Genomic DNA, 24,162 nt, shown 5'->3' on the forward strand with positions numbered 1-24,162 from the left:
ACTCAGTAGTTATAATCCTAATACTACTAATTCAGGATAAATTCAATGTCCAGCAGGCATATCCTAAGACTCACAATCACCTATAGCTCCACCTCGAGGGAACCTGATGCCCTCTTCTGGCCCCCAAGAGCACTGCGCTCACATGAACAAATTTGCATGGTTTGGACTACAGGTGGATGGATTGGTGCCAGCTTGTACACACATGCACATATACAATTAAAAATTTAAAAAATATAGGTGAATACATTCTCTAAAGTGCTAAAGATAAGTAGATTTAGTCTCATCCCATTTTATCATGGATTTATAAATAAAAGGTAATAATGAGTACTGTACTCTGATTTGCAGATCTTTCTTAATATTTTCTCACTGGCTTTTTATTTGCATTTAATGAGAGAATTACACAGTTAAAAACATACATTAACCTTTGAAAACACTTAAGAAATTGGTATTTCTTTCAGGAAAATGCTAGAAAGGAACCAAAACACTAGGGGTCTCTTGTATTTATTGCCAGATTGCCAGTATAAGAGACCTAGCTGGTTGCTGGATTTCTTATTAGAAATACTTTGGATTGTCCCTAATTGTCAGTAATAATTTCTTTCTCTCGATTTTAATGTAAATAACTTGGAATTACATAATCAACTGGTACATTTTCATGCAGTCTTTGATTGATTGACTGTATATGTGTCATATGAACACTTACACCCTTCTTACATACTCATTGCCTTCTCCACAGTGATACTTTTCATTTCATAAAGCATGTTGCCAAGTTGTCCTGCTATATTCCCTACACTACTTTTTAGTAGCTGTAATACCTAGGATGCATAGTTACCCAGAGATTGTTTCATAAGATATTTATTTCCCAGGGATCTGATACAGGATCTGCCCTCCAAAACTATTCATCAATGTGCTTATAAGAAAGGTAGGCCTTTAGAGGAGTAATTAAATCATAAGGATTCTGCCTTCATGAATGGATGAGTTTACCTTTACAAAAGGATCAAAGGAAAGTAGTTTAATATGTTTTGCCATTCCATCTCCTGTTATGCAAGAACATAGAAAGAGACCTCCCTCCAAATATGGAATGCCCTAACTTTGGCCTTCTCCCAGCCTCCAAGATTGTAAGAAATTATTTGTAAAGTTTGTGGGCTGTGTTATTTTGTAAAAGCAGCATAAATGGACTAAGACAAGATGTTGATGGTTACTAATTGAGATAATTCATGCTAGGGACTCATCAATATGTTCATGGTCTATAGAAATTAATCAATACATGAGTTAATTCTTTGGAGATACATTGTTACTAAGGATGAACTAAACCTTTACAGTGGTAAAGGCAGGTTTGTGCAAGGAAAAAGGGAATAATTCATGTTTACTATAATTGACCTAATGGCAAAAATGTAGATAGAGGCACAGCCTCTAAACTTTTTTGAAAAACGCCCATTATGCTTTTCAATTTAAAAACCACAACACTGTACTATAGTGCTTGGCATGTGTAAATCAGTCACTTGATATTTGCATAATCCGTTAACAAACGAATGGACTGTGGTATGAAAACCCAGTCACCTTGTTTGTACTCCAGCTTTGTCAGTGAATCAGCTTGGGAAGTACATAGGTGGGTCGCTGTCCGCGGTGCTGAACTCTCTGTGTCTCTGTAGGACATCTGTTTCTGTTTGGCAGACTGCTTTCTTCTCTGCTCACAAATCCCTTTCTTGCTGTCTACTTTCAAGGCACGGAGACAAACACTCCCCCATATGTTTCCCAAATGGGCTAATTCTCACCATCACTGAATCTTTTAATGTTCTCAAGTCTCAATGTCTTTCCTGCTGAGCTTCAAAGTTCTCTACCTAAAAAACCATGAATTTATTTTATGTGAGCCTCGATTTTTAATGTGTTGCCCACCTGGAGTCCTTGGCTGTCTTCTCAGAAGGAAAGAAAAAAAAAAAAAAAGAAAGAAAGAAAGAAAAAAAAAACCCACCCTCCGGCCACACCTCCTTCTTAAAGAGTAGGCAAGTCTGCCAGTGGTTCTTTTTTAGAATCCCCGGAGGCAGCAGAACCGCACACCCTGGCTCCTGCAGTCAGCCAGCAGCTTTCCTTCCTCTCTCAGCACCTCTCACTCCGCCGCCCCACTTCAGTACAAAGAATCTTTAGGTTCCCTAGACTCGGTTCAAGAAACCGGGAGCCCTCTGGTGTAACTACTTTGGTTCTTATGCGGCACCCTTAGATGTCACGCAATCTGGATGCCTCAGTCACTGTTCACTGGATCTACTGTGCAGATCAACAACACGATTTACCCCCCTCCCCCCCCCCACACACACACCTCTTTCCTCTTCACTTATCCACCCTATCTACGCTTATTGGGCCCAGTCTTACAGTGAAATGGGTTCTAAACATCGGAAATTTAAAAGTACAAAAATATTCCCTGCAGGCTGTGCGTGTGTTTGTTGTGTGTGTCCATCCGCGTTTATGCAAAATCTCCCAACGTCACACTTCGGTATCTGGACAAGCGCCTCTAGAAATCCCAGATCTTTCCAGGGATTCCCTCTACCCTGCCCATCTCCTCTTCAGCACCCCTAAAAGAGGTAGGTCTGGGGCTTTCGCCAACCACTCCTGTAGTGATAGCCACACACAAATCTGCTGCAGTTTTTCCTCCCCTGTTAGCTTCCAATCCTTTTAGGGAAACAGTCCGAAGCGCATCTTTTCCTTGCTTTTACCCTGCATCCGCATTGCATTCCCAGGCAGCCTTTCCGGGGCTAGACCTTCTGCGGACCGGCTGGCTCTGGTTCCGCCTGGGTGGTGGGTGGTGCTCTCGCCGCCCCCTCCTTCCCTTGGGACTCGGGAGAGCCGCGCGCTGGGCAAGAGTGTGTGCGCGCGCGGGCTTGCTGGGGAAATCTCTTCCCCTGAAAGCTGCTGAGTGTCTCTGACCTAGAGTATCCCGGGGCCCTGCAAAAGCCATCAAAGCGTTAGAGACCTTCTCTAAAGAAAAACGGCGAATGAGAAACAAGAAGGGAAGTCCGTTTCCCGGGAGTCTTGGTTTTCCGATGGTATCGGATCCTCCTGTAGCTAATCTGGTAGGGACGCGCTTGGCCGCCACTGGAACCCGGACTTAGAGCGACGGTTACAAGAGGAGGGAGGTGGGGGACTTGCGGGCAAGAGTTGCACCTGGTCTGGGAACCTGCAAAGAGAATTGTGGGGTGAGTAGCCTTTTTCTGGCATGAGAACAGGAAGAGGGGAAGAAGGGGGGAGGGGGCAGGAGCGGGGCGAAAAGGAGAGGGCAGGGAATGGATTATGAAAGAAAAAAAAAATCGTTCAAATTCCGCTGCAGAGGGAGAGAGTACAGCACAATCCTCTCAGGATGAGTCCCGCACGGCTTTTCTGTGCGGAACGAGCAGCGACGAAGTTCTTTTAAAGAGAAAAGAAACTCCAAGCTCCTGGAAGGGAACCGGGGCAGCCGGGCGGGGCGGAACTCCAAGGCTGGCGCCTAGGGTCCCGGCCAAGGCAGCGGCCACCGTGGCCTGAAGTGCTGACTCCGGCTCCTGCTCCTTATGGCCTCACCGCCCCACCCGGCACGGACTTTTGCCTCCGCCCCCGGGAGCCCAGTGGCCCGGCTGACGTGGGGACTCCGGGTGCACGGACGCTCACCTGGCCAAGCCTTCTCCCCCTCCTCCTCCTGCTCCCGCCCCCACCTGCCCTCCTCCTTTGCGAGTGGGAAAGCTACGGGATCCGTAGGCGAGGAAATAACGACCCCTGCAGTTGCATTGCGGAAAATCTCGGCGGTGGCGCTAGTTGCGGGCGATGGAAGCGAGGCAACTGCGGGGTCTGGGGAGCCCCGGAAAATAGCAGAAAAGCAGAAAGCGCGCGTGCAACGTGGGGAGCCAGTGAGCCTCCCCGACTCGTCCCAGTCCCGGGAGCCCACCCTTGGGCTCCGCGTCTCACGCCTGAACCCGGCTTGGAGGCGGCCGGAGGCTTGCGGATTTAGGGAGTAGGGAGGGTCAACGGAGGCTGCTGGTGGCCGATGTTTTCCGGCAATAATCCCGCTTCTCTTTCTTTTCCTGTGTGCCCTGTCTGGTCCTCTTCCCCCCACCCTCCGGAAGCAGGAGAACCGGCCAGGTCGGAGCCAGCCGCCATCCTCTGACCATGCCCCGGTGAAGGGGGAGGACTTCGAGGGCAACTTGTCGCGGACTACCTGGGCTCAGCCAGCACACGGGAAGAGGCGGAAGCCCCGGGATTGCACTGCTTGGCCCAGTGGTGGGCTGCTGTCTATGTCTTCTTGGAGCGTCCGACGGATCGGGGTCTCGGTTTTGCAGGAAGAGGCCAGTGTTGGTGTCTTCAGGTGGGTGACACCGCCACGGTCACTGCAAGTGCTGTTTCTGCCTTTGGTGAGAGAAGCAGAGACTCAAGAGCGGGGAGACCTCCGAGGCAAAGAGACATCGGACATGTGTCAGCATATCTGGGGAGCACATCCGAAGAGCCCGAGGGGAGATTTGCCGAAACAATTCAAACTGCGTTATTGATCTTGGGGGTGACTGCCCCTGGCCGGCTGTCGGGTGGGAGCGCGAGTGTGCGCTCTCTGGAGAGTGTGTGCCTGTGTGTATGAGTGTGCTGTGTCGGGCTCCCCCCTTCCCCCCTGTTTTCCCGTCGAGTGATGCACCTGGAATGAGAAGCAGAGGATGGAAATAGTCTGGGAGGTGCTTTTTCTTCTTCAAGCCAATTTCATCGTCTGCATATCAGGTACGGGACGTGCTGGTGTCATGGGCGGGTGTTGTGTTCTGTGATGATATTTGAATTATATGAGGTTTTATCCTTATCCTGTGTAGTCTTAGGGCGGGAAGTGAGGAGGTGGCAAGGCCCTTTTTCATTCTGTGTCTTTTCTGCCTTGGGGGGGGGATCTAAGCCTAAGGGTGTGTGCAGGGAGGGGTTGTGTGTCCGTGTGTGTGTGTGTGTGTGTGTGAGAGAGAGAGAGAGAGAGAGAGAGAGAGAGAGAGAGAGAGAGAGAGAGAGAATCTCTGTGTGTGTGCTTGCAGCTGTGGGTAAAATCTTTGTGGTGTCCTGGGAGGGAGAAGGATGGAGACTGAAAAAGAAGAGGCAGATAGGTGTTGATTTTCAACTGCTTTCCTGGCTGAGAACTCTGGCGCCGAAATATAAGCCTTGGCATTACCCCCACCCCCACCCCAACCCCTGGCTTCCAGAGTTCCCAAAACTCAGTGGTTCCTGGCTGGCAAAATGGATGCAGGGCCTTGCTGTGGTATCTAGGCACTTTAAGGAGACTGCAGGAACATGCCAGAGTAGGGAATACCAGGAGAAACTGGAGTCATGTGGCAGACCTCTCTGACTTCCCCAGATGTTGAAGAATGTGTTGCAGTGTTTGAAATCCAGTGGCACGGCCCTCCTACCCCAAACACACCTGAAAAAAAAAATCTGCTATTAAAAATACTGCTCTAGATTAACATCTTAATTCCCAGTAGCAAGGATGTGCTGGCTCAATTGCTGATCGGAGGCTACTTGTGCCAGCTGTGTCTGTGTGTTTCAATGAGAATTCAGGGTGTTGAGATGTCTGTGGTACAGCTTGTGCCTGCCTGCTTCCTGTGTATTGTGTGTTGGAAGGAGCTGTCATTTCCAAGATATGTCTTTCTTAGGGTTGGAGGGAACTGTGTTGATTTTCCCAGTCCTTTTGCCCCTCCCATTGACCAGCACCCACCCCATTTCCCTTGCACCTGCCATTTAAGCACTCAGGGTGTAGCCCATTTGCTGTTCTCCCTTCTGCCTGCATTCCCTCTGCAGAATTAGGGACTGGGCCAACTTCCCATGAAGTCTCCATAGGGAGATGAGCAGGAGCCCCTGCCTCTGTGAGCAGACACACTTGAGCAGCATTGGAGTAAGACAGGTTTCCTGTCTCCTCCTTTAGCCCTCGGGTGTCTCCACCCCCTGAATCAGACTATTTAAAAATCCTTCTGTGTTTTCTTTACTTTGGACCCAGTTCTAAATGTTGCTGTTTAATTTCAATCTTCTCTAAAGAAAGAATGGGAATCTGTTATGTGAACCGATATTTGGAACTTGGACACCCTTTCAAGAAGCATGTCTCTGTAATACTTTAGTGAGTTATATCTACATAGCACACAAGGGAAGTCTGGGGTCACTCCCTCCCATACACACAATGGGAATTCCCTTATTCTATTGTGTATCTTCCAGTATAAATACTGAGGTGACTTGTGTTTTTTGGTAGACTGGATGGCATCTTATATGAGCACATTGTACATCTTTCTCTTGTTGCGTATTATTTCACTATCTAGAAAACACACTTCTACTACCTCTCTCTAGCATCATAAATCATTTTCAGAAGAGCCATCTAAGTTCCTGTGAGATGGATAAAGTATAACATTCAGTGAGGGACTGGGCTTCCTTAAGTATCTATTTAGTCCCCAGGCTGGACCCTTAATCTTGCCTAGCAATGACATTGGGGAATAAGCTGAGCATGAGTCTGTTTTTAGCCTCAGAAAGAGTTACTAGTGGGATACCATGGCTGCATTTGATTTGGTGTGTCAGCAGCTAAATTATTCAGTTAGAAACATGAGGAGGAGGTTATTTCCACCCTGAGAAGAAGTGTTATGGAGTGTGTGGCCTTTCACATGTATTTACTAAATAATCATCATTGCAATGTAATGAGGGGGGATAAAAGTGTAAACAAAATGGGTAGCTATTAGCTACACTGAAAACTAGGTTACCAGTCCAAGTGCTCAGTTAGGGTCTGCATTTATTTGTTCTTCATGAAGATATGTAGGCAAAGATGCAGCATTCTGAGCTTTGTATTTACAAATCACACATTGGAATTTAAAAGCCCATTCTGTCTCTACAGCCAAGGGGTTTTCCTCCTATTAGCACAACTGCATATTCAGTGAAGTTCATTTATGTCTAAATTATGATTAGTGATATAATCATGACTCACAATTGCCACAGTTTGGGGACTTCAACTTTTTTTTCTCTTCCCATCTGACAGCCTGAGGATGTGTTGGAATGTGATGTACTAAGGTTGAATAATTATGCCTCAGAGAGGGCTTAGTGGGTCTTTCATTTCTGTTGCCATGATTTGCAGTTTTAATTTACTCATGAATGAGTTTTACCAAAAGGAACAAAATCCTCTGATTATAGAATTCACTATCATTCATTTTAATATAAATGGAGTGAGGACACTTCTTCACCATCTTAGGCCAGTGCTTCTCTGGGTGCTAATCCATATTGCATTACCAGACAGTGAAGGATGATGCATTGTTAGGCTTGGCTTCACTATTGAGGAGCATAAGGCTGGGAAAGGCCAGTAGAAATCTGCAGTACAAACATTTTGCAGGAAGAAAATACTGGTAGTAACTTTTCCTATGGAAGGTATGTGTAGGGGATTTCATTTGGTAGTAGCCTTTACTCTCAGGAACACTCTGGGATTTGTAAATCAGCATTTTGTTGACCCAAGGTTCCATCTCTCTCCCCCCTCCTCTCTCTCTCTCACACACACATACACACACACACACCAAGAAATTTCCTCTCTGCATTATTGGGCTGTGTGATGTAAAGTAAAGATATCTGGATTTGGTCTATTTGGAAGTTCTTCAGAAATAATCTGGTTGGCAAAGGGACTAAGAGCACATTTGGCCAGGGTTAGCTTGCTGCTGTGTAAGGAGCATGCATATCTTCCACTGGAGGGATTATACCAATTTTGGCAAGTTAGTGAAAGCACCACAAAGCTTAAAAAGGAATGCCATGGTCTGGGAATTAAATGCAGATCTCATTTGGCTAAAGATGTAAGGTAGAAGGTATCGTAGAGAGACCAGGGAGGGAAGAAGCAGGAAAGAAGGTTGAAAGGGTGAGAATGAAAGAGGTAGTCAGAGAGAAATGAGAATGAATATGCTTTTTCTCTGTTCTAGCTAGGGACCATTCCCATTCTGCAAAGGCAGCTCAGACCCGAATCGGAAGGAGAGAATTTCCTGGTCAAATGAGAGCTGCCTGATTTAATTCTTATACTGTACTCCACTTCCTCGCTTATGTAACTTTACTATGTGCCAGTTTGTTCATGATAACAGCAATAGCTGTCTAATTATGAGGCACCATCACACATTTTAAATTTAAAATGGTTATTTTTTATTTGTTCCTTCTTATAATCTGTGGAGGGTAATTTTATAGGTGGGGCAGCCAAAATCCACAGATATTTGGAGAATTCATATCCAGGTCTGAGTAAAAATATCCATATATCATTTAAATTTTAGTTCAAGACTTCTTTCAAGTTTGACTTTTTTCCTATTTGTTTGACTTTTTAAAATTTTGATGTCTCTGATTGTAGGAATAATTTATGCTAAATGAATGCTCCTCTTCAAGAACTTGGAGGTAAAAAATTAAGGCAATTACATAGTAAAGGTAGAAATGCAGTAACATTTGAGTTGGACTTAAATATGTCCATTAAACAGATGAAATTATTAGCCAGGTACCTCTGACATCGTTTAATCACTGTTCACTATAAGCAAATACTCCTTTTCTAACCAAAAAAGCTAAAATTGCTTTGTGTATAGAAAAAGAAATAATAGTAGAGTGGTGCATTATTATATGGGTTAGATGAGACAATAAATTCTCTTTAGTCATTTTTCATTTAGCATAGTATCTGACATCTAGCAAGCTACACTAATATCAACTATTATTTATTTTCTACAGATGTAGCTATATAAATTTCATTCACATGGAGTAGTACTTTACTTTCTTTGCTGTTGGCTTCATTAAAAACAAAGAGAATCATCATCTAGGGAGATGGCTCACTTGTTAAAGTCCTTGCTTCACAAGCATGAATACCTGAGTTCAGGTCTCCAGTAGTCCTGTAAAAGCCATGAACAGAGGCATAAATTTGTAATTCCCATGTGAGAAAGTGAGGCAAGCAGATCCCCTGAGCTCACAGATGAAGCAGCTTAGCTGAATCAGTGAGCTCAGTGACTGACCTGGTCTCAAAAAAATAAGGTGAAAATCCATTGAAGAAGGCACCTAATGTTGATCTCTGACATCCATATACATGCATGTAAACATGCATGTGCATATGAATATCTTCCTACATACATAACACACACACACACACACACACACACACACACACACACACACACTCATAAGCCAGCACAGAAATCCTTGGACAAATCAGAATTGTGTTTTGATTGATCGTCTCATGCAAACATGACAAGTAGCATTAGATTTTAGTGTGTCATCAGGAATGTTCCCCACTCATTCCTTTTTCTCAATATTAAGTAAGACATGGCTTGGGAAATCTTAAGCACCACCTAGTCACTTTGTGGTGCTTATTGCCAATATCAACATGTTTTCCCACCTTCTTCTTATGTATTATAGATAAGTATAGAGTCCTCTTTAAAGGTTTTCCCAATTGGAAAACTGTCTATGCATTCACTAAGGCTTGTCATAGGCGATGGGACATAGGAATTCAATTAAATAAAACTGAGCCCCACTCCAACAGGCTGATTGTGTCATTAAGTCATTTTCCTGTGTGATGTCATAGGCAATCATGAACAGATAGCCATTGTCCTAAATGAATGTCTCCAAGCAGTGGGCATAGATAAACTTAGCATGTAATAGGAAATGCCAAGAGGAGAAGATAAATGTCCATGTAGAGAAATCTTCCCTTGAGTGAAGAGAGATTGACTGACACATGAAGTAACCAGGACCAAACACCTTGTCTTATGACCCCCATTAAGTATTTTGTATTTGGATTTGAGATTTCAGTTCAGAAGACAGCCAAACACCGTAAGTCCAAACCTACTCTATTCACCTATATGGTATAGGCAATTGCCTATACTTCTTATCCCTGAGTTCCTCGTCTGTCAAACACAATTTTTAGTTGCACTGCCTATTTCTTAAGGATTGTTCAAGACATCAGAAATTATAAAGCATTCTTCATGCTTTGCAAAGGTCAAATGCCTGTGTTATTGGATGAGCCAAGATTAAAATGCAGCCATAAAAGCAAAGTTGAGAGGCACACAGAAAATATGGAATGAGGTAAAATGATATGAAAATGATTAATTACTTAGATGTACTTTTGTATAATGCATTAGTATGTCTAATGTTATAAGGTGAAAAGAATGATATTTAATTGTCTAATATATGGTATAAATACTATAGATGAGAAAAACATGGCAGTGAAAGGGAATGAAAGTATTGGGTTGATGTGAGAGTTTGAAATAAATAAAATGTAGATCACATTAGCAAAAGGAAAGAAGCATGAGTGGGTGGATCTTCAGCAAAGACTCCCACAACAGAAATACAAGGTTTGCCTTGAAAGACACTGGAGTGTCAGAAAGAGCCTTATTAGGCCAAAATACTAAAACACCATGTACAAATACAATTTGGGCTTCTCTTGTGTGATGCTAATGCTATGTATCATCTCATTAATTCAATTAATTTAAATAATTTCATACTTGTTCACAATTTTAACTGCCTTGGCTATCAAGTTAGTGTTGACCACTTCCAATTATTGCTGCATTTGGCATAGTTTGTACCCAATTGAGAGTTGTATGATGAAGAAAAGTTGAACTTTCTCATCTGTATGGAGAAATATGGAGTTGACACTATTCAGGGTTGTAGTTACAACAAGGAAACTAAACGGATAACAAAACATGATTGCTTGGATGCCTAGCATAATGTCTGGCATACAATAACCAGGGCCAAATTGTGTGAGAGAAGGAACAGTATAGGCTATGAAACAAACCCAAACCAACATGTGAGGTACAAGTTTGTCAGCTACTTTCTGGTAGGTCATTATCTGGAGAAATAAAGAAGGCTCAGTAGGCCTCCCTTTATTCATCTGTAAAGTGACGATTGAAGAAATACACACATAATCTGTCTTTGTGTCTGGCATGCAGAAGTTATAAAGTGAACTGAAGCTTTTCCCCACAAATAACCATAATTCATCATGACTGATTTAGTAACAACCATTGGTACTGATATCAGAAATGTTTTTTTTTTTTGTAAATGTCAAGTAATCCTTCAGATATATTCTCTGTTTAATAGCATATATATATAAAATCAAACAATGCTTGGTTCTTAGTGTTTCATAAGGTAAAGCATTCTTCATGACAGATACTGGGATTGTGAAGGCAAAGCAGTTAGCTCTTGGTATATGTAAGCAAGAAAAGGAAAGATTTATAAAGATGAAAATATTTGAGCAAGAAAAATACATGGGATTTCAAAGTAAAGGGCAAGAGGGAAAAGGAAAACCACAAGGAAATAATAATATGTTCATGGCACAAAGCAAAAATGTCAAAAGTGCAGTGAACTGGGCATATTGACTCAAGGGGTTGGAATAATTGACTGGAACTAAGGTTACAAACTAACCTGCAATCTCAATGAATGTCTCTCAAGCTGAGATGAGATGTTGAGACCTTAGTATTTTTTGTTACAAGGAGCTCAGGAAAATGCTGTGATCAATTTTTCTTTCAACTCAATAAAGTATGTTTGTACTTTGAATATTGGAAGCAACAGCCAAGAAACCAAACTCCCTCTTCATTTCTTATCATCTTTATTCTTGATGATAGAACCCACAATATTATCTTTTTAAAAACCCCATACAGCTATATAGTGGTTCCAAGTTTGAAACAAAACAAACTACCACCAGAAACAAGAATCATCCTATCTGAAATAACATGGAATGTTCTGAGAGGCAGACGAAACATAGGAGTCGTGTCCTAAAACTTTGGACACAGATTTACCTTGATTTTTAATCCTTGCTATTTACATATTAAACAAATGATAGTAATGAGTGTATTTGTTAATTAGTTGAAGGGTAAGAAGAAGGATCTTTATGTGCATTTGTGTCATGTCTTAGGCCACATCTCCCTTGAATGAGACAGATGGTCAAGCCACTACCCAGTATTCTGTAGCAGTTTTACCTAACTACACTGTGTATAAATCTTGTTTCCAGTGTTATTTACTTGGGAAAACATGTTTATGATCCACCATATTATATACTCATTGTACCCTTTCAAAGATACAGTTACTATGGGGAGTATAGATATATAGATGTAGATAAATAGATAATGTATGATTATATATATATATATATATATACATATATATATGGTAGATAGATGATAGATAGATAGATAGATAGATAGACAGACAGACAGACAGACAGATGATGGGAGATGTCGGTCTGTAAATATGTTTCTCATACTGGTTAATAAATAAAGCACTGTTGGCTAATAGGAAAGCAAGACAGGAGGGATTAGGAGACAAGGAGGAAAGAGGAAATAGTAAGGAGGAGTCAAGATGGAGAGTCTGGAGAGAGCAGGACGCCAGCGGGCGCTCCGGTAAGACCACGTGGAAATACATAGATTAACAGAAATGGGTTAATAATTAAGACAGAGCTAACCAATAAGAAACAAGTAACTGGCCAACAGAATTATATCAAATACATAGTCTCTGTGCGTTATTTGGGGCTGGCGCAGCGGCTTGACAAGACCAGCAGCAGACAAAAAAAAAAAAAAAAAAAAAAAAAACCTTACTCCTTACAGACACATACAGATACACAGACCTAAAATGAAAATAGTGTTCTGTTTCCACCTAGTCACACAAAGTTTATTGAGAGTGCCCTAATCTTTCCAAGCAATTGGAATTAGTCAGAATAAATAAAATACTGAAATTTCCCTCTAAGAACATATTAATTAGTAAGAGATGATTTTTAATGTATTAGTAATTTATACTACAGTGTGACAAATATTGTAATAAGGATAAAGTAAGTGAGAACAGAGAAGGAATATCTGACTCATTTTGCAGCTTGGAGGGGAACCCTTTAGGATGCTTGGACTGAGCCTTGATGTTAAAGTGTTGGCTTGGAAGATTTGTGCTGATTAACCTAGAGGTATGAGACACAGCAGTGGTCATAGGAACTAGCATCTGCAAAAACAGAGCAATGACAGACAGGCTGCTATGAATTCAGTGGGTGTCACAAAGGTAATGTGACAACTAGAGAGTGAAGCGTGAGGACAAGGTCAAGATGGAAATGTGTTCAGGAAGTATGACTTCAGTAACAGTGACATTTGTAAATAAAGACAGAGAAGACTTCCCATGCCACTGTGTATCACAAAGGTCTACATTTGAGACCCAGAAGGGTGTGGTGTTTGATCATTCACTTCAATAGAAACAGACCAGTCAAAGAAATGCTTGTGGCAGTGATCTAGCCATGCTCCATTAGGCTGAGATCACTGGGCATTTTCTAATGTTGTCTCTTGTTCCAAGTGGCTTCCCAGAAGCTTTTGAAGAAACTTGGGTATAGGTTACAGAGTTTAATCTCCTTATGCAGTGTATTGCTAGGCTTCTCTACTTAAGGGAAAACATCCAGAAACCTATTGGCCTACCCTGAGTTTTGCAATGCTTTCAGCATCATCTAATTTGCTTTGTTTTTGTATATTTCCCTTTCTTTTTCACTTTGCTCTTTTCATCACAAGTGATTGTAAACATAACTTTAAAGGATAGCCAGCATGCAGAGTTTGGGGGAGGATCTTCCAATCATGACAAATAGTCTGGGACTGCCATAATTGTTCTTTATTAGCAGGATTGGGCTGTTAATAGGGTATCCAGACTTTGGGGTTGATTACATTTGCATGAAGGAGCCATCAGACGGCAGGGTAGATATTATCCATGGTTATGAAGGAGACACACTACAAATGTCTTTACTTCCTGGTCTGGGAAAGGTGACACTTTTGTCACAGCAGATGCAGAACTCATCCTTAGCTCTGTCCAATACTTCATGCCCAATGGCTAAAGAGGCTGGCAGTAGGAAATGAAGCTTGTGACTTTCAGTTCAGTTTTCCAGTGCCAAGTTTTGCTGGCTTTGCAACACATTTGGCAGTGATGTCAGAGTCAGAATAAACACATTTACTGGAGGATATGAGTCAACATATTTCCGTTCTGCTCCTCCTCTCAGTGACCTCACTACATACACTGCTACCATTTACCCTCGGCGAAAGTAACACTGATGGCAGCACTTACTGAGTGAGTCCAGCCCTTTTCTCCCTCTGAGGTTGGCATTACCAATAAATGACTCCCAGAGCTCTGGAAATCAATGCATAAGGAAGTGCATCTATAGCAGGTGTCTGCTTTGTTTTCTTTTCCCGGTGTCTAATATGTTTGTTCATTCATAACCAAAAGCTAATAAAAGGATGCCTCTTGTGAGGTAGGCAATGGTCCAGACATGGTAAAAATGTAGTGAACAAAAATCTTGTTCTTGCTCCCTGCAGAATATGCATGTAATGATATACAAACATTGTAGTTTGCATTTCCCATTGCTCAGCCCGGTGTCTGGCATTAGAAGATGCTCAATAATGAATAAATCAATTAACACATAAATGAATAGAGAGGAATGATTTAGAATTCTTAACTTCATAAGAGATTAAGAGACAAGAAGTAAGGCAGCAGGGAGGAGAGGAAAATCAAGCACTTGTGTCAGATATCCTCTTATTTCTGAGAGAGGTAGGTTTCCCAGTGTGCAAAGGCTCAGAGAAAAAAAAGGAGCAACCTGTTGGATAGTTTGCTTTTCCTTTCTCAAACTGAACTCATAGATTTGCTGGGCAGATCATCCTTATTTGAAGCAGACACTCACATTTGCCATAGATGTATTCCAGCTCTTTTGTATTCTGTGACATCATAGTAAAGACATGAACCCCTGCATTCATGGATTTAATATTGTTCCTTTATTTGTGTCATCTCTGTCCCTGGTAGAAAAGATTGCATAATATACCATAGTGAGAGCAAACAGTACATCAGGGAGCTCACGATCTTTCATTTAGAACTTTCCTATAGCATTCAAAAGAAAGATCCCCCATACCCGAATCTTGATACAGAGAATTATAGGAAATGCTTCTGATGGTTATAATATTTCATTATTTATGTCAAAATGCTACTTCTCATGTTATTTTCCATGCTGCTATGTCAAAATACATGACAAAAATAACTTAAGGAGGGAGGGGACTATTTTGGCTCTCGGTTCAGGGACATAGTGCATCCCAGCCTGGATGCCACAGGAACAGGAATGTGAGGCAGTTGGTCAAAGTATATCTGCAGCCAGGAACCAGACGGCAGTGAATGCTGGTGCCCAACTTGCTTTGTCTTTGTTGTTAAAGTATGATAATTCAACCTGTGGGGCAGTCTGCCCTTATTCAGGGTGGGCCTTTCCCACCTCAATTAACCCAGTCTTTAAATGTTCCCTCCCAGACACCCCCAGAGGTTTTTCTCCTAGGTGATCCTAAATCTTGTCAAGTTGATGATCTGTGTTAGCCATCACATATATTCTCTGGCTGTTGGTGAAGAAGAATGGCTACTTCTTAACAGAAAAAGAACCAGCAAGAGGCCTAGAGCTTAAGTAACAGATTGAGTTACTCTTTGGGGCAGACATTCTCCTCCTTCCATGACTGATTTTAGCAAGTATGTGGAAATGGATCTATCTGATAATTTCTGTTTTGTTTGCTATTTTAAAATATAGGGAAGGGGATAGGTTAGAGACAAAATGTTATTTTTCTTAGCCTCTGGTCCAGTGAGTTCATATTTGGAAATTACACTGCTGATCATGATATTGAGCATCTGAGGGCATTCTTATTCTATTGCTTACCCTGGGTATTAATAGTAATGTATTACTATCCATCTAATTCACCATAATAACTCAGCTCTCAGCTGCTGTGGTGCAAACCCCCACAGAATAAAATACAAAGTGGGGAAGTGTTAGTTTTCTCTGTAACAAGACTCATTCCTAATTTTTCTTTTTGGAGAAGTTCTTTTTGGCTTTTTTTGTATTTATTAGTGCAGTGTTGTGCCAAAATTACAGCTACTACAGTTTTGGTCGATATGAATGGGTGTGGCCTTTGATGTTCTTTCTCTTGCTTTTGAAATTGCTGGGGCTAGACCTTGACAGTGTCAAGTAAAGTGCTGAACTGTGCTACACTTACAGGTAAGACATGTTGAGTGAACTAATGAGTGAATGCTGTGCTACACATCTACTATTTAGGCCAATTGTGTATTCAAATGAGATGTTCTTCATTCTGTTGCTTACAAGGCTGCAATTACAGAAATGTTTTGCAGTCACAAATCTGATTGACGCTGTGACTCACTGGGTTTATTTTAATGCTAATGGTGTAAGACTGTCAACAAATTCAGGAAAAATATATTTGTCCCCCTATAGACAAAATTTGTATTTACCAAAGTTTAATTATAACTTTTCAACACACACACACACACACACACACACACACACACACATTTGAAAAACTTTATATCTCAAGGATTTTCGCATGTGACTTCTTCACAGGAAATTTATCTTGGATTCAGATAAATTCCAAAGTCAGTAACATAGCACTTATAAGCTTCCTGCTCATATAAATTGTTCAACTGCCATCAGCATGTCTGAGTTGCTGCTTGGGGTCTCCCAGCTTAGCTTGTACCCAGCAGCAAAGGGCAAAAGGTTTGAGTTAATGTCTGAGTTAGAGTTTTATTGCTGATGAGGGATGTCCTTCTGTATGCTGTGAACATATGTTTTTCTTATTGGTTGGTGAATAAACGCTGATTGACCAGTAGCCAGGCAGGAACTATAGGCAGGGCTACCAGACAATGAGAATGCTGGGAAGAGGAAGGCAGAGAGAAGCTGCCAGAGAGATACCATGTAGCTGCCAATAGAGCAAGAGGGCCGGGCATCACCAGCAAGCCAAGACAAAGTGGAGATACATAGACTAATAGAAATGATAAATAATTAAGAGAGAACTAGCCAAATTAGAAGCCTGAGCCATAGGCAAGTTTATAATTAATATAAGCCTCTGTCTGTTCATTTGGGACTAAGGGACACTGCTGTGGAGACTCCATGACACCAAACTAGGTCCTTAGTATGTGGGAGACAGTTATGAAGCTTAGACTATCTGAAGGGTCCCTGGCAGTAGGACCATCATCTAACCCTGGTACATGAGCTATCTTGTTGGAGCCCATTCCCTGTGGTGGGATGCCATGCTCAGCATTAATTCCTGGGTGGAGAGAGACTTGGTTCTGCCCCAATTTAATGTGCCAGACATTGTTGACCCCTCGTGGGAGCCCTTATCTGTGAGGAAGAGTGGACAGGGGCAGGTGAGGAGGGCAATAGGAGGGATGGAAAATTGAGTTTGGAATGTAAAATGAAACATAATAATAATAATAATAATAATAATCTGTAATTTGCAAGTCATACTGGAGACAAAAAAAAAAACTGCACATGAGACTCAGTGCCTCCCTTGGGTCTAGAAGTGTGAATCTTGGGTAATATTCCTGGTGCACATTTTTATTAAGCAACTGAGGATGAGAGAGTAATCTGGTTTGCAGGAAATATTATTGGGATGGGAGTTAGGACCTGACATAATTACTGCTAGCCTACTAGCTCTGTGTGATGATGTCACTCACCACTGCTTTGATTCTTAGTGTTCTTTTAAATCAGAATCTATTGCCCTCACTTGGACACTGTAGAGTACTGAGAGAATTTTGCAAGAAAAAATTGGGTTGATTCTAAACTTCTTCAGTTCTTAAAAAGCTAAAGTAGCAAGATTTAGAGTGCACAAAGACCTTTCTTGTGTATGTATGTGGGAGGGGGATGGGGTGCTCTCTCTCTCTCTCTCTCTCTCTCTCTCTCTCTCTCTCTGTGTGTGTGTGTGTGTGTGTGTGTGTGTGTGTGTGTGTGTGTGTGTTGGTGTATATAAATGAGGGCATCTGCATGCCATGACACACACAGTGTGCAGGCCAGAGGAAGTCTGGACTATTGGTCCTAAGGACCTTACACTTTTTCTGAGACAGTCTCTTACTGTTTTTCTACTCTATATGCCAGGCTAGCTGGCCTGCAAACTTCAGATGATTCCCTCGTCTCCATCTCCCATCTCCCTGTGGGAATGCTAGCATTACCAACATGTGTACCACCCGGCTAGACTTGAAGTAATTCTGAGGATTTGAACCCATGTCCTTGTGCTTGTGTAGCAAGCATTTTTACCCATTGGGCCATTTCTTCTGCCCCAGGCAGAACCATGAGAGTGTAAACAGAAATGGGGCATGTGACTTCTTAGATAGGAAAGCATGGGATAGGAATTGTAAGATAATAATAGCCTAAACTAGATTTTTAGAATGGTGACATTGTGGCCTCTTAGAAAGACCCTGAGAAATAATGTAAGGGTATACACTACTGCTACTTAAAAAATACTTCTTGCAAACTTTGTATATTCTTTTTTTTTCTAATTCACTCTCAACTCTGTGGATGCTGTGTGACCTCATCACTGAGTAAGTCTCATGACCTCATTTGTGGCCTGGAATTGGCAGCATCTGTCTGTGATGTTAAAGGAGTTGGACATTTAAAAATGTAGCATGCTGCTTGAGCTATAGACAGCACTTGGTACATGTTAGGTTTCTGCTAATTGTTGTGGTGGAAGCTAAAGGAACAAAAGACACCTTGGATATAATTAGGAATTTGGCAATATTGTATAAAACATGGGGATTAAATGAGCCAATGCATGTGAAAGTATTTAGCACAATGGCTGTGCATTGCACATAATCAGTTAAGGTTGGTTGAGTATGACTCACTTAGGAAAACTAGGATGTTTAGGGAATATTTTAAAGGTAAGAAGGGGGAAGACAATCATAGTTTTCTCTAGAAGGATCTTCTGAGACAGTCTAACCCACATTTTTCTTTAGTTCTGCTTTTTTAATGGACACATTTTCAGATTTATCTAGGTTTTAAACTTACCGAGGCTTCTAATGTGTGTGGTCTCCTGTCACCCTGTACAAACTCAACTTTGGCAGGAGAAGCATGGGCAGAACCCTGGTTCAAAGAATTTTTGTACTTTTTATTATTATTATTATTAATTATCATTACTACTAATTGTTATTATATTTAGTAAATTTTGACTTGTTGGCTGGAGCAACAAAGAAATTAAGTGTCATATGCCAATTTATTCACAATAGAAAATAGAATACTTGACCTCACATGCCCCAAGACTGTCACTCCCTTTTACTGCAAAGTGACTGCTTTGTTTTCATTCATGGCTCAGTCCTGCCAGCTTTCTCTAAGTATTCATTTGTGCACATGGCAACCTTAACCATGTTTTCTTCAATCGGTTTTCAAATGAAAACATAGCTTTGATTTGTGTTTAATATTCACTTGGGAGGAGAATTTTTTAAATGATAATTAAATGCTGGGCTGGTGCTGGCATTGTGACATGGTTCATTTTTAAATATTAGGCCTGAAAGATTTAGCAAAAAAGGCATAAAAGGAAAACCAACAATAAATAGAACAGATGATAAATGCTGCCTGTGTTGATGTTAAGTAAAGACAAGTCAACTGTGGTCTAAGCATTTCTCTGGGGAGCCTGCTTTAGAGATTTTTCTGAACATTCAGGATTTGTGTGAGGTTTTTCCTCCAATCATGTTGGCAGAGGCTGGATTATAACCGAGAATGCAGAGACTAATGGACTGTTGTGACTAATCCACTAAACCTCTACTCCTGTCTCCCTTAAATTGATTGAACTTAGGGGAGCTGAAGACAGACCCACACCCACTATCCTGGAGTTAGATGTACATGACTTAATGAGCTCCCAGAGCTTTAAAAACACACACAAGTGAGGACTGGGTAATACTTGTAGAATATTATTACCTTGATACATTATTTTCTTAGCAGTTATTTACTAAACCTCAAAGTTTTCTTCCATAATCTTAATTAAAAATAAAGAATGCTTTTCACATGCATAAATCTAAAATTAATAGTACTGGAGATGGAGAGATGGCTCAGTGGTTAAGAGCGCTTACTCTTCCTGCAGAGGAACCATATTAACCAACCAACAGTCACTTCAGGTGGCCAAAACTGCCAATGATTCCAGTGTTTGGAGGTATTTGATGCCTCTGGTCTCTGCAGGCATCTGCACTCATGTGCATATACCTCCCTACACAAATACACTTTATTAAAACAATAAAAAATAATTCTTTAATAACACCGATAAAACCCAACTTTAACTTAAAGAAAGTGTCATTACCAATCTGCTATGGATATTTTGTTTTTTTTTCAAAATTATGTGAGATAAATATATTATTTATATATTTGGTGAAATCACATCCACCAAATATGTAGATAAAATAGTGTGAAATACATCCACACATAGGCTATGACATTGATAAAAATCACAATTTTATGCTAACAGGCTATGCTTCTGTTGGATGAGTTACTATGAAACTGTAATTTTTAAACCTTTTTTAAAATAGACACTGAAATTATTATTGATGAATGTGAGCCTGTGTGTGCAAGAAGTGTGTGAGGAGAGTACTTGTGTTAGGCCCCCCATGTGAAGATCATAGGACAACTTTGTGAAGTTAGTTTTCTCCTTCGACCTTTGTATGGATCCGTTCCAGGCAGTGTACTCAGGTCCCTGGGTTTGTGCAGCAATCACCTTTCCCCAATGATCCATCTGCTTTTCCCTAACATCTTTTATTGTTAGTGCCCTTAAAAATAATTAATAGACATATAAAAATGTATGAAATGTGGTCATAATATTGGAGAGTTTGACTAGGAGAAATACTGTATTTCGGGGAAATGATTTACAAAGAAGGTTTTAATAGGCTTTATTTATGCATACACAGAAATATGCTGCAATGGTCTGAAAAGCCATATCATATGTACTCAGAATGATTTTGCAGTAGTATTACACCTACAAAATTCTGTCAGGCTTTGGGGAAATTAATTTCTGCATCATCTATAAAATGGGGTTAGTTACTTTTCATAAATGCTGAAGGACCTAGGAGATAAGGTTCTTAGTACCATGATGAGACAGATCTCAGTTCGCAAATGTGGATGGTTTGTAGCTTCACATTGCAGGTATGATGCAGCCACCACAGCTTCTCTGAGGACATGGAAGGTTCTCTGCTTGACTTGTAAGGGCCACATTTCTAGAATTTTTAGTTCCTTCCTCTCCCACCAAATTAAATCGATGATAGACAGACAGGCAATTAAATGATGGATGGATGGATAGATAGATAGATAGATAGATATTATAGGAAGGAAACAAGAGAAGAGAAAAAAAAGCATTAACATTCTCAAGATAAACATCACCTTTCCTCCAGTGTGCCAGCTCACTGTTCTGTAAAAGATACCTATCTCTGCTTGCTCTAGACTCTGTTGTTTAACTTCATTTGGACACACCTGAATCTCACATGGGGCTAGCCTACACATTCTCCATGGCCATCCAATATCTCTTTCTCTCTAAAAGTGGCGATTTCTACCACCTCAATGCCCTGTTTGTCTTACCACCTCAAATAAGCCCATCCCTATCTCCCTGTGGTAAATGAAAGTTCATCCTGGTTAACATCCTGGTTATCTAGGGTTTGTATGTTTCTTCTCCCGAATCCCAATAGAGCCTGCTCATTGAATTTACTCCTCAGTTTAGAACTTTACTTTTTCCCATCTACTTCCAAGTCTACCACCTGATTTAAGTTGTAGTTATTTTTCCCTGACTCATCAAATTCCTTGTAGAAATACTATATCACTTGAGCTCAGAAAAAAAAAATAACCTGGACCACTGCCTTACTTAGTGGAGTTATTACATCACAGCTAAGTTATTGTACCATTTAACAGAGTTAAGAATTTGCAACATTGACCATATTGCCTGTAGAGCTTAAAGTACTTATTCTTAGGCACTTTACAGAAAAGGTGTGGGAATCCCCCTTCCATGTAGTTGGTACAGAAACATTTTCAAGCTTGCAATATTGATGGATTGCAGTCTATTACAGTGGGGGCAAGTATGGAAGAAAAGATCAGTTCACAGCCAGTAAACATCTGGTAGAGGCTGTTCACAACATGCTAGATCAAGAAACAGAGAGTGTGATAGGAATCATAAACCAGGTAAAACCTTCAAAGGTCTGACCTTTAATAACCTACCTCTTCTAGCTAGGCTCCTCCTAGTAATTCCACAAGCCCCGAAATGGAGTCAGTCAGGGAAGTATCATGCAAAATACTAGCCCAAAAGGAACATTTCAGGTTCGAACTATGACAACAGTAATTGATCCAACCACTTCCAAGAGATGTAAGAGTAAGTCCAATACCTGGATGATCCACTTTCTTCAATAAAGTATTGGTTAAGTTTTAGATGAAATATTCCAACTTTATAAAGCTTTTCTAGGCTTTAGGAGCCTCAGAATGCCATCACTTTGTGCCTACTTTGGCATCTTTTACCTCCCAGATTGAGTTACCAAGCACAAACTAGCAAACTGCTTTCTGCTGTCTTGGATCTAGATGCCTACTTTGTTATTGGAGGTTGGGTTTTCTCTGGTTTTGCCTCCAGCAAGCATTCTTGTGGGAGTCATCTTTCTCAGAGGGATGGTTGTTCTAGGGTTGCCAGTTTGGCAGGGAACAGCAGGTTTTCTGAAACTATTACTGTGCTGTTACCTTAAAAAAAAAAGTAACCCTGGCCTTTTGAGACTGAAGGTCAGACCACATTCAGAAATAGGAGAGTCACCTGGAGAATGAGTACTTTTAGAAATAACAGCCTGAGAAATTAAACTTTTGCCCTAGTGACCAAGAAAGGCCAGACTCATAGCCCAGGTCATGGGCAGCCTCCGAACTTGAGCTGAATCTAGTTGAATGAGCTTTTCAGGGCTCTGGGAAACACACAGGGGAAATTGAAGTCAAGTAGCAGTGGCTTAAGCTGACCATGGAGAGAATGGGTTCTGGCATGGACTCTGATAAGCCAGAGCCCCTGCCCTCTTAGTCTAGGAATGTGCACTGAAATCCTAAAGCAAAAGAGCTTTTAAATCTAAAGCAGAGGTGGACAGATGACAGACTAATGACCAGAGTCAGCCCATGAACTATTTCATAAGAAGGAATGAGTGACATTTCAATCCAAAATGGCTTTTTAAAAAGAACTAAATGACAAAAACTACCTAGTGACACACAAAATTTATAAAACAAAAATTTAAAACATAAATAAAAATGTAATGTACATTTATTTATTCATGTATTGTCTCTCATCTATGGTTACTCTCACAGTGAACTACAGTGCAAAGGCAAGTATTCATGGAGGAGCCTATGGATGGTAAAGCCTAAATTATTTGCTGTCAGACCCTTTTCGGAAGAACATTTGCATACATTTGCCCTAGATAATATATGGCAATTAAAAACAGTTGTATAGAAGCATACTATAAATAAAATAAAATACAACTATCTCGTCTTCTGTTTGAGGATCTTCGAAAGTCTATGTTCCCTTAGCCACCATCACCATAGGATATAGAACATTATATCACACCCAGATTCTCCTGTTCTTTTGGACTTTTTGTACTCTTTCTCTGTGGCAATCAAGACTTCAATCTCTGTCACTTGAAGCAGTTTTGCAGGATTCACTTACCAAGCCTTTTAGAAGGCTAGGGACTGCTCAGGGAGGGTTATGGAAGGTGTGAAAGCATGAAGTTGATTTTATTTATCCATTTAATAATTTCTCAATTCATTCTAAACACCAGCTCGAAGCAGCCACTTTTTTGTAATAGTAGAAGCTAAAAGATACTGGACAAAGGAGCTTTCTACTTATATCATTAAATTATTTAAACCTCTGAGGCAGTTCTAACTCATGATCTATTTTGACTATTAAAGAACACATTCGTTTATTTGCCCCCAGAAGCCACATAATTTGCGCTCAGGGTAATTAAAGGCCAAGTATGAACCTGGACTCTGCACTCTTGACAAGGCAGTAGGCTCTGGGTAAGTGAACTTCTTCTGCACTGCAGTTCTTTTACTTTGTAAAATGGAAATAAAAAAGCTAGTCAAGGGAGTTCAGTGGTATGAGTGTCTCAATTAGCAAAGCACTTGCTTTGCAAGCAGAGGGCCTGATTTTGATTCTCAGTACCCATGTATAAATGCCAGACAAGGAAGGCATGCACTTGTAATTTTAGCACTGGGGAAGTGGAGACAGACTTCTGGAACTTACTGACTAACTATCTTACTTGATGAGTTCAAGGCTAATGAAGGGTCCTTTCTGAAAAGCAAGGTGGATGGCATTCCTAAGGAAATTCATCCAGGCTTGACCTCTGGCCTCTACGTGTATATGTGTACATGTTCATAGGTGCCTCCCCCATATACACATATTTGCACGCATAAAATACAAATAAATAGCCATT

At 41.0% G+C, this 24,162-nt stretch overlaps 1 protein-coding gene across 1 annotated transcript in view; it reads left to right on the forward strand.

The window, feature by feature from the left end:
* The first annotated feature begins 4,338 nt into the window (after positions 1 to 4,338).
* The window catches only part of Ca10 (carbonic anhydrase 10), a 475,819-nt gene continuing 455,995 nt past the window's right edge, over positions 4,339 to 24,162 (forward strand). Inside the window, exon 1 of the mRNA XM_051195974.1 lies at positions 4,339 to 4,722. Coding sequence (XP_051051931.1) covers positions 4,662 to 4,722 — 61 coding nt within the window. The 5' untranslated portion in view covers positions 4,339 to 4,661. The remainder of the gene's footprint in view (positions 4,723 to 24,162) is intronic.

The sequence above is a fragment of the Phodopus roborovskii genome, unplaced genomic scaffold (assembly GCF_943737965.1).
Source record: "Phodopus roborovskii unplaced genomic scaffold, PHOROB, whole genome shotgun sequence".
NCBI lineage: Eukaryota > Metazoa > Chordata > Mammalia > Rodentia > Cricetidae > Phodopus > Phodopus roborovskii.